The sequence below is a fragment of the Apostichopus japonicus genome, chromosome 9, assembly GCF_037975245.1.
Source record: "Apostichopus japonicus isolate 1M-3 chromosome 9, ASM3797524v1, whole genome shotgun sequence".
Taxonomy (NCBI): Eukaryota; Metazoa; Echinodermata; class Holothuroidea; order Aspidochirotida; family Stichopodidae; genus Apostichopus; species Apostichopus japonicus.
In genome coordinates, this window is record NC_092569.1 from 5,463,756 (window position 1) to 5,475,887 (window position 12,132).

Below are 12,132 nucleotides of genomic sequence, written 5' to 3' on the forward strand. Positions count from 1 at the left end.
CCAGTAAATCTCTAGCTATTGGCCTATCGCACAACAGTGTAGTAAGCTTCTTCGGCCTTACAGGTAATGTGGGCTGGAGCAGGGGGTGGGGAGGAGGGGGGTTACTTGGAGGGCAATGTGCTTTTCAGTCCCACTCTGTTTTGATCGCCGTGTACATCCTCGGGTTTTTCTGATTTTCAGTGCTATAATATAGTGGAAGTATTTCTCCACTCAGATCAGTAATTCTCATTAGTAGAATTATTTTTTTCCAATACTTATGTGAATGTTTTTACTCTGATTTTAATTCATTCCTGAACTCGCATATATATTAATATATATACTCCACCCCACCCTTGCTTATGGATAGTTTCATGGACATAACCGAACCTCAAAGATAAAGACGCGATGAAACGTTATGTTTTGTACAGTATTGTATTTCTTATCACAATAGGTTCTGTAAATAATCTTCCCTTATGAAATGCCCTTCAAAAGAATCTAACATTGACGTAACATACATACAGATTACATTCAAAATGTTAAAATAAAGAAATGTGAAAGGTAGTTGCAAAGTAATGTAATCTGCAATGATATAGAATTCATGTTGCATAGTATCGAGAAAAGGGAAAAAAATTTCATCCTTATAATAAATGTTTCACTGGACGTCTTTTCCTTCAATTGCAGTACAACAGTAAAAGTCCTTTAAACAACTAGTTTGATAATGACATATAATAGAGGTTTTATTGTTCCGTCTAGCGTGATAGCGGCGCAGTTGATTACAGGTTTGGTCAGACAAGGGTGGGGTTATAGTGGGTAGCAGGTTTGATAGGATTCCGAAACAATAATTTGTGGATGGACATGTGGTCCCCCAATCCACCCCCTTCCGTGACTACGTCACGATAGTCACGTTATTATGATAGGTAAATCATTTTAAATGGTCTGTAAGCTAACTTGATGTTTGCTTAGGTACTCTCTCGGTTATCGACAGCAAAGAAATCGATGTGTGACATTCAGAACTGTCCATCAAGACATGAGATAGCGCCCTCTTTTAATGGAATGCAAGAAGATCGTAGATTTGGGCATGGGGTTGCTTGGTGTATTGTTTCCTTACGTCATATTATTTCTTATGCATAAATGCCACTATTTCAGTTGAAGGTTCTATACAGTAGCACAGAAATGATAGACGTGTTAGCATTGCCGCAGTATTTCAAAATCGTACAATATAATCTTCCAGCATTTCTTTTGACATTAGGAAATATCGTTGTGCTGGTTATATGGTTTTGGGACAACATATTTGTTCACAAGTTCTCATGGTTACACTAACTAAGAAAGGCAATAACACTAATTATCCATTGCCGTGGGTACCACACATTTTACTGCAAGTAATCTAATCAACTGCGCGACACATAGTTTTCCTTCTGAATTTTCGGATCTATAATAGGGTTTGATTACGTAATAACTACTAAATTTTGAAATAATATATATATATATATATATATATATATATATATATATAAATATATATATATATATATATATATATATATATATATATATATATATATATATATATAAATCGTAAATACAAATCTATGGGCTATTTCAAAATTTAGTATATTTTTTTACTGTTAGTATGTCGCTTCATATAAAATGCTTTTAATGTCCTCTCTCAAATGACATTGTTAACCATAACTAATAAGTATGTACACATAGTTACTACTTTGTTGGTAGGTCGATATTTCAATCTCACATTACATTGCTTCATATTGCTTTGGAAGATTTCCTCGGACGTCATAATATATAATGCCTCGTAGGAAACAAAATTATGGCAAGATCAAATGTGATACATCTCTTCCTGTGTATTTCTGAAAGACTCATAGTCAAGTACTGTATACAAAACTAACTTTTTTTGGCATATTTTGTAAACCTAATTTTGAAAGAGCGATGGAAATACTGAATTGAATGAGTATCCAATCGGTCAGATTTTTTCGATCTCCTTTTTCTTTGCAGTCCCTATTTCTTTCATTTTCTTTTAAATTGTCTCTCACTTTCTCATTCCTTTTGCGTATATTAAGATTCGTCTCTTTTTGTGCAGCAATTTTGTCACTTATTCCCTTTGCCTGAAATAGAACTCGGCCTTTTGATCTAAAGTATATAACAACTATAAGAAAAGACAACTATGATGCAACTTTGGCAAGAACAACGGTAAAACAACAATCAATGTACACAATCATGTTGGGGTACAAAACATGCAGTTTTTTGTCCGTCGCGCCAACATGACCATGCATTTACATACAGCATATATATTCGCAGGACACTGAATGTTTACCTGTACTAATCTGTAAGTCAAAAGTTCTGTCCGTGACGGACTTAAAACTTAAAACGTCTTCTTTAATGCTAAATTTAATACATATTTTCTTCTTTGTTGTGAAGCACCTGCTGGTGTTGAGGTAATTTTGGTCTATCAACCGACGAATTTCCTGACCTATACCTTACACTAACTAGTGCATGACTGAACCATTTGTTGGGTCCGGGATACAATGTTCGATATTAAAATTATCTCACTACGCTTTTGATCCTATCCTTCTGTGTATGTTGCAACTATCTAGCCACAAAACTATACAGGACAAGTGTATTGTGCCCCTCCTTAATTTGTTTGTCCCTCCTTCAAATATTAATGCCCCTACTTAAATTGTTGGTGCCCCTCCAACTCAGAATTCCTAGCTACGTGCCTGAGCGGCCATCGTTTATTCTGGTCACAAACGCTCACTGCTTATAGACATTAAAAGATAAAGGCATAATAACAGTTAACTGTCCACCAGTCAAGTATAAATGTAACGTAAAGGCTCATATCTGTCTGTCTTGCTACATCGAGAAAATATCTTCAAATTACGATAGCAGAACTATTTCATTTCCTTTCTAAATGGACACGTATTACGATGTGATAGTCCACCAAATATGCCGATACGCCGACAGAGGCCGGTAGTGGTAGTTGAGAAGAGCGCCTCTCCGAGCGTATTTGTAGTAGCGTCATTCACTAATATTATACAGGAATGCATCTCATCAATCTGTATAAGTAATTTTAGAATCTCCTCCCATTTAACACCAGCATGACGAGTTCTTTTTCTCTGGTTGTGTCACGTGACCGTTTGATAATTGCTGCATAATTCCTAACACAGTGTCTTTTCGTTTCTGGAAAGGATAAGTAAAAATAATATCGCCGGTAAACTTTTCACCAATAAAATTTTCAGTCCCGATCTGAAATTAAGAAAGTTTTAATGTGAAAGGACGCCCTCTAAAATTGTTTTATGGTGCCCTCTGTCAACAATTTGTTGAATGATCATATTCTTCCTTAAACACTGCCTTCGTCACGAAGGTACTCCCAAACAAGCCTGAGATGGTGGTGGTGGTGGTTGGAGGGGGGGGGGTGAGTCTGACCAATTTCGAGTGATGCCAAAATTGCCGACATTGACAAGATAAAGTATGAGCTCCATGCGCTAAATCGGCCACGGTAATGGGAACCCTATCACTTCCGAAATCGTTCTCTGCGACTTTCTCACAAATCAATCTAGCCATTTCAAAAAGCTTTCCCCCCTTCAGGCTTCTACTACAGTTGTATTTCTTTTCTCCTTGAAGCATTTTTTTTTGCAGGGGGGGGTGGGGTAAGAGCTAAGAGGGCTTCTTTTCTCATCGTGGCCCTGTGTTTCATGAAGAAAATGACTTGGTGCGAAACGTTTGCGTTTGTTAACATTTTATATAGAAAAAAATCAAAACAAATGTGGTTTGTTAACTATATATTATTATTGTTTGATTTGTTCGAGCTCTTGGTCATTATACGTACTATCCTACATCAAGGATCTGGTACCGAGAACAGCTCCCAGCATAAACAAGATCTTATCGATATGTGTGCGCATAGGCTAGTCGTTCCTAGAAATATTCAAAATAATATTTGCAAACTCGAGTATAAGCACTTTGGCGATACGATGTTTGCTTACATAAGAACAGGATAAGGAAGTGCGTTTACTCCGGATAAGGGTCCTTCCTGTGTACTTTACACATGATGAAAGTCAGCTCAGTTATACAAAAGTAGCTAAAGCATTTTTTTCTTTTCAGCTGGGTAGGGGATATGAACAGTTTCGAACTGTTCCACAAAACATTTTCAAGGAATTTAACGCGCCCGGTGTATAGTAAAGGTATGAAAAGGGAGGTCTTGAATTTATGGTCTATCTGACGTGAAGTTGTCCTGAGTATGGCTGGGTGTATATACATATGAAGAACTAACATGACTGCCTGTTATACTAAGATAAGTGATAAGTGATGGGAATGGGTGGACTTGTCCGTCACTTTTGTCATGTTTCTCGGTAGTAAAAGCACGGACATAATCCTACAATATATACATACCCTTGCCATCGAAGAAACCGTTTCTGCCATTTCGTGAAAAGCCACATCGATGTTTTCATTTTCCACCGCACTTGTTTCGAAGTAGACCATTCCACCCTGTCTCGCAAACTAAAAGAGAAACAGTTTTCTTAGTATAACTGTAATTTATAACCACATGTTGCAAATTCATGTTTTTGGGCTTCTTGTATTATAGTTTCGGAGTACGACCTTGTATAATATACGCATATAAATAGTCCATTAATACCTAGGATTCGAGTTTATGTTTATGTTCGAGTTTATGTTTATACCTATAGGATTCGAGTTTATAACTTGTCTGTAATTTGGGTAATCAACCTTAAGACCGGTTACTACAGATCAATAAGCCTCCTTCCTAACTCATTTCACCACCGAAAAGGCCCTAGATAGTTTTCATTCCTTTTCCTTCTAAAGTACACCTGCCGGCGAAATTTGTAGCACGCAATACAGAGAGAATTCATTTGATGTACTTTTGCCAACAAAAAAATATATGTTATAAGTTCAATAATAGCTCTTTGTATGATGAAAAGGTTTGGGACAGAAAATGTTCTGCATGACATAAGGTTATATAGGAAACTGCTAATCATGAGCAGCCTAATGTTTTAATGAAGCAATTAGATATCTTAGTTATATTGAGGGGTATACACTTGTACATTTGTGAATATTATACATTGTGTTGTGTCGGTCCCCTCACGTCTATAAAAGTCCATGCTCTTAACAAAATCAGTCGGGGGAGTTTGTGCTTGGGTCCAACTTTTGAAAACCTGTGCACGTCACTGGTGTACAGCAAGATATACTTACTTCTCAAAAATAATACTGCCAGCCAATCAAAATGCTTAGATATGGTCCCAACAACAACATTACTCTTCCAAGGAATCGTGATGCAACACATATCTTGGTAAACATAACAACTACACATAAAAAACGTAGTTTAAATCTCAGATACATGTGGGGATGTTATTCGAATGCTAAATAACTATGATATGTGAAAGTCAAATTAAGCGGAGATACCTCTTCGCCTGCCTCTCTACTGACGACCCTCTCCTCCGTCAGGTCTATCTTATTTGCCAAGAGGATAATTTCAACATCTTCCGGTGCGTACTATATATAAATAGAATAATAATGAACGAAACATGGCCTTATCTTTGCAACATAATGATATCATAATAATCATAATGAAATGATGGTATATGGTATTAACTAGAGGAGAGGAGAATGATGGGGGTGGAGAATAAGATTGGAGATGAGGCATCCCTCCCCTTTCCACCCGAAATTAAAAATTATTGCACTTTGTCGGTAATAACAAGGTTAAAATTTCCAATTTTCCAATTTCCAATATTACATATATACATACATATATTCATACATACGTACGTACATAAACACACGCATACATACATACATACAGTTATCGTTTGCACTATATACTCATTCAACCTAAATTGTAGGCCAGTCAAGTTATTGGTTTTTCACTGAAATTACTACGCTTCTCTAGTACAAGATACATAGCTTATTAATCAGGCCAGTGAAAATCAAAGGTCCTTTAAATAGAAAGTGCAAATGCCAACCGTTCTCCAATGAAACCAAGTATTGAAACATATTTAGTAATGAAAAATCATTGGTACACGTTCAATAATATTAAAGTTTCGTTTGAACCGTTCTGTGGATGTGTACATTTATTCTTCACAAATATATGAACCACCCACGGGACGTTAAATGTCACACGATCATCCACTAATAAACCACAGTGCCAAAGGAATAACTGATTGACGAAAATCTTTTAATCATTTACACGTGGTGTACTGAAGCCACGCGTGAATCAAGAATGTAGTTGCCATTTGCAAGATCAAACTTTTTCTCATTTCTATGTTACTTTTTCAGTTTTCGAATATCAAGTTTAATGTATAGTAACTGAGCTTACGTTTTGTATATCTGATACCCAGGTTGGTAGAGATGACATTGTATTTTCATCTGTGACGTCATAAACGAGAAATACCCCAGCAGCTCCTCTGTAGTAAGACTGTGTCATTGAGCGAAACCGTTCTTGTCCCGATGTATCCCATATCTGTAATTTCAGGCATTTATCTTTCAATTGTATCGATCTGATCCTGAAGTCCAAACCTGTTGAATATTCATCAAACAGGATGGTCGTTGCTGTTTAAACAATAATTTCTGATTGAAAGATTACGTGATCATCCAAGTAAACACATGATTACGTAAATGCTTTTTAGCTTGCAATGTTTAGTGTACCTTACGAAGGTACGTAAAAAAATAGAGGAAGCAATTTACGTGCGAGAATTTGATGGTAAGTGGAAAGTAGTGATATGGAAGACGCAATAAAACACGGAGGCCAGCTTATTAAAATAACCGGATATGTTACTTTTGAAAGGGTGAACTAAAATGTCTTCAAAGTGGGTAGCTTACTCTTTGGCATGATATATTTAGTAACTGGGGAAACGCGTGGTATACTTAAACCATCGGGGAAACGTGTGGTTATACCTAAGTCATCGGTAAACGCATGGTATACTTAAGTTATCGGGAACGCATGGTAAATTGAAGTCATCGGGAAACACATATTTTGTAATGATTCGGACACATACCGGTAAATGCGAATTATGGTAGGCCTTTGCTGAACATTAGCCATGAAATCACCTTTAATCTGTCGTCATGGCCACAGTGTGAACAGTCATGGCACAATCCTTGGCGATAATCACTGGAACGCCCTCTAATAAAACCAGCACTGGTTGGCTCACATTGTGCATATATTGGTGTTCAAGGTAACAACAACCTCTTTTATAAGTTCCGTTTGATTTATGCAATCATCATATTTTTGATGAATTCAATTAGCTACTAAGTAAACAAAACACTTGAGATTGACGCTATTGTTCTTTACACAATATTCCTGTACCATACTAGATCACTATACTGATATATAGGTCAAGTTACGAAACATTACGTAATTGCGGTAAAGTATAAGTGTTGTATAAAACTTAAAGGATGACTTTCGATAGAATATTAGTCTTGATATGTTATATTGAAACAATTGGGTGCAAGTTACGTTTTACAGCTAGCCTGGATTTCACCTTTAAATTATGCTAATATTTCCGGCATTCTCCCTTAAGGCTAAATTGATGATGATGTCATGAAGCTCATCAGTGATGACCTAAAATGTTAGTGTTAATCCATTGTTTCTAATAACTCTGCCAAAACATAATCTTTAATGACCTTCAACACCATTTGTGCTTGAACAATATATACTGCGTTGTAAACATGTGATTTGAGGCCATACAAGTGTTGTTGTGTTGCATCTGAGAAACTGACGCAATGATCTGTGTATTAGACTATATTATATATAGTCCAGTCACTTTAACTGATGAGCCTTATAGTCGTTTAAAGGGTCATTTCTCAAAAATTGAAAAGTGATATCGAAATACAACCTGCACTGCATATCAGAGATTACAAACAGTCTACAATATATCACAATTACTTTGGTGCAAAGTTTGTTTGCCGATTCCATTCTTCCATATTTTATTAGATTCTATAATCCACTATATAAAATATCAAACATAGGCTTAATGTTGATCTCTTTGTTTGTTTGACACACTGTATAGTATAATGATTTCTCTCTATACTCACTAAGATGGCGACTGATATGGACCGTTATGAAACGAATATTATACACATTTTTGAGCGTAAGGGTGTGATACACTAGAGGTTTGTTTTAACCAGAAAAGAAATTTGTGAGGAACCTTTAAATTGAACCGCACGCGCTGTTCAGCTTCGTACCACTCTATAATAACCCAAGGACTTTAAAATGGGTAGAAAGAGTAAAAAAGAGGGACGGGGAGGGGGTGGGGGGTAGTGACAGATTCGGTGGCCATTTTCCAGTGGTTTGCTTTGTTGCGCGAAGTCGAAGTTAGGTTTAGGGGGAATTGAACTGGAAGTGCAAAAATTGATATATGGGTATACCCATAGGAGTGGTCTAATTCTTCCAGGTGGAATGTCAAAAAAAGCATTCCCCGATTGACGGTAGGAGGTGGGTGCTGAGGTGGGTGCTGAGCCCACATCCCACCCTGCCCCGCCATTGGTTACAAAATGCAGTGAGGTCAGTCTTTCCAGTAGAAAGAGACCATTTCAAACGTGTGTGTAAGCAATAATTATTCTAACTTATAATCTTAATTCACTTTTATTGTCAGAACATTGAACATCACGGTCAACATTAACGGTAACATTTTATCTTTAAGATCACCTCTCTGTGAGTTGATCGTAAATATAAGTGTATAAACTTAAGTATGATGTTGTCGATTTGTTTCCACTTATACCAGTTCCAGTTCCAAAATATAGTATCAGCGACCTTTTCTTTTTCATACAGGCGAATTTCAAGCATTGTACTTAATGTGTATATGACTACTGTAAGCGATTAACACTAGAAGACTATTAACGAAGATCTTTAATTAAGATAACATTTCTAATCAAGTTTGTTGTGAGTCAATAAAACGTGTGACCAGTGTCCATGCTATAGGTTTGCTTTTACCACAGAACCTCATCGAAAAATCGTACTTGAAAACTCAAAGGTGCAAACTAATTAGCCAATGTATGACCAGGTAGCTGAAACCTTGGGGTGACCTGGTATGTTTTATCATAAAATAATATTATCTATAGATTGGTCACTGATATAGGCCGAAGTCAAAGTCCCCGACTAAGGGCATCAAATTACAGTTTTAATATGTTGACTTATCAATTTGATAAAACCAACTTTTAATACAGGTTACATTCCCAAGGCCTTTTTCAGATTTGTTTTTTGATTTTAATCACCATTTCCTATAGCAAAATTTCATCATCATATGGTTGGGTTATTTAGTTCGGCAGCCAGTTCAGCAACTAGCTCTATGAAAAAACAAGCTATCGTGCGTCCACAAGACATGTCTGAATTGGATATTTTTTCAATGCTGTGGCCGAGTGGATAAAGGCGGTGGCATTTGAAGCAGTGAGGCTTAGCAATCGGGAGGTTCGGGGTTCGATTCCCGGCCTGGTCATAGTAAGGTGGGTTTTTCATCCAAGAGCAATCTACGGTTTTCCCATCTGAAATGACTTTCTAAATTGAAAAGATTCCAAATTTGAGTTAAAAATGTTGAATTGGAAGCCACCCGACGTGTAAGTTGTAATCCATAAGCCCTTGCGGGCTTCTCCCACATTTGTGGTCGCTTAAGCGTCGTAAAAATAACTGATGATGATGATGATGATGAATGTACGTATGAGATTGCGATCCAGCCGATTGTTCCATAGTGTTCGTTTGCTGAGGTTAATTTATGCAACAAAACAGTAAACTTGAATAATTAGACAGGAAACAAAATAATTGAGATGCATGCATCATCGAATTTGCATCAGAGCGTTTTCGAAATAGTTTATCGTATAATAATGGCAGTAGAAATAAATTCTGTTATTCAAAGATAGTTTTTGGTGTAAAGCAGTATTTAGACGATTAAACGAAATAGACCACCGTGGTTCAGTTTATAGAGATATATATGGCTCAATATACCTACCATGATCTGTTATTTGCAGGGTCGATTAATGTACAAAAACTGCTTCCAATTCTGCGACAAAATATCATATTTGGTACGGTAACTCCTCCCCATGTTAGCTAACAGTGGTATTACATGGAAATATGTACGGAAAGTTGTTTTAATAGTAGGCTATATATTATATAACTATTAAAATTAATGTTGCGTCTCTAGTGCCATCCTTTTTCGGTAAATGCAAATGAGATTGTCCATGTTTTTGGAAATGCTCACCGTTGCAAATGATATGAAAGCTAAGGCTTCACAAAAGCCCTTCTACCAAATTTAGCACAATTCACACCCTCATTACCATTCGTGACTAAGGATAGTGCCAAAGAGTGAATTACCACTTCTCAGAATAAAACCAAACGATCCATTAAAGTTTCGTACTCGAGTAAGAAAAGCTATTCAGCAACGTACAGTATATATTTGGTTGAGCTGTATTACTGTGTGATATCCTATCAAACGTATACACCGAACAGCGAATTAATTTCACTAAGACTGACCATAAGAATCGTAACTCCCTGGACAGATCAAACTTAGACAGTCACACAGCTTTTTTGTTTTTGTTTTGCAGTCATATATATCTCATTAGCGAGTATTTAATGTGATCCAAAACAATTTATGCATGTGTGCAGAGATCAAGCACCGTACTAAGTACATAGGCCAAGTATCAATTACCAAGTACCAAGTACCCGTACGTTCTATCATGGAGGTATAACCTCCATGTCTGTTTTACCTTCATGGTTCTATATACGTTTTGGATAGTTGTCAAAATAAGATTGCCTCAATGTACTTACCTAAAGTGGCTTTGCTTGTGGTTGGAAATTCCCCGTCAACAAAGCGTTTAAGAATACAAGTTTTGCCGACTCCAGTTCCGCCAACAAGAAGGATTTTATGGGTGGCTACGCATATCTCGTCATTCATGGCGAACGTTCTATGGATGTAATTATTTTCTGCCTTGTCCTCAGTCATTGTTTTTTGTTGTTGTATAGGCTATTATAAGATTTCTTGATCCCGGTAACCGATATCAAATAAGCAATTCTTCAGTTTCGATTCTCGGCAAACAAAGTCACGTGGGTAAGGTACCACGATCTATTATGCAACATAATATTTACACATTCGGACAGGTAGTATTATGAGATTTGAAAAGGTTTTTACATACTGTTCAGTTTATCACAGTAAGTTGGTAAAAGGGATTTATTTTATTATCGCGGGATCCCAAAAGGCATGTAGCTCAATTGAATGGATATTTGGTCGTTCCGAACGAACCTCGAAGTTTTAAGTATAGCATTTGAGATACACTATACGCCTACATAGAAAGCCCGAACCGTGTCTCTAACACATTAGCATCTCTACTATACATTAGAAACCGTCAGGCTTGAATTATTCAGTACCTTTACCTCTCTGTGTTCGGTTAATAATTCCAGTGCTTCATATTTATAGTCTTAAACTGCTGAGGGAAACGCATCATGTGCAGTTTAACATTTTATGCTGATGAACTTGCACCATGTACGACAGAATCGACACCAGGTCACTACTATGTAAATCGGTTCCCTTACTGTTTAAAACAAAAACGATAGTTCTAGAAGAAAGGAAACCAGTCGGATTTTGAACCAGTCAGAGCGTACATTCACTATCTCCGTCATGAATATTCAGGAATATACAATTACAACACATTCAACATAAATTCCATTACGATCTACAAACCTTCCAGTTCAAGCTAATGTTAGCTATTGACATTAATGTGCCATATATTGTTAATGGATTCCTTGCTTGATATTGTATGCGTAAACAGATCCAATAAGGTTATCCTGTACGTGTTACTCTGATAATGTGATCCTCGAATCCTTGCTTGTTAAAAGCATAGCCGCTGCAACCATTATTTCCGAGTTATTTCCGAGTAAATGCAGGCAAATACATAGCCTTGAATCCCGTTAAGCTAAGTAGTTGTCGGTGTTGCCACAATGTGAGCATTGAAATACCGTCATATTCACAGGAATATACGCGAACAGAGCTGTGCGTGTGATAACCAAACACTGCCCTGTCTTGATCATATAAGTACTACTTGTCATGTGCAAACAGTGATCTTTGGCCCTTGTAATGATAAAATACTCGATGTACTGTTGTGTATACTATACGGTAGCTTGTAAACATATCAATCGACTTGAAGTAAGTTTTG

At 36.8% G+C, this 12,132-nt stretch overlaps 1 protein-coding gene across 1 annotated transcript; it reads right to left on the reverse strand.

Annotated features, from left to right (window-relative positions):
* Positions 1–392: 392 nt before the first annotated feature.
* On the reverse strand, positions 393–12,007 carry LOC139973615 (ras-related protein Rab-10-like). Its single transcript, XM_071980426.1, has 5 exons — positions 10,751–12,007; positions 6,314–6,513; positions 5,404–5,493; positions 4,378–4,485; positions 393–3,168 (listed from the first exon to the last, which is right to left on the reverse strand). The coding sequence occupies exons 1-5, from the start codon at positions 10,923–10,925 to the stop codon at positions 3,076–3,078; spliced, it is 666 nt and encodes a 221-aa protein (XP_071836527.1). The 5' UTR covers positions 10,926–12,007; the 3' UTR covers positions 393–3,075.
* Positions 12,008–12,132: the final 125 nt, after the last annotated feature.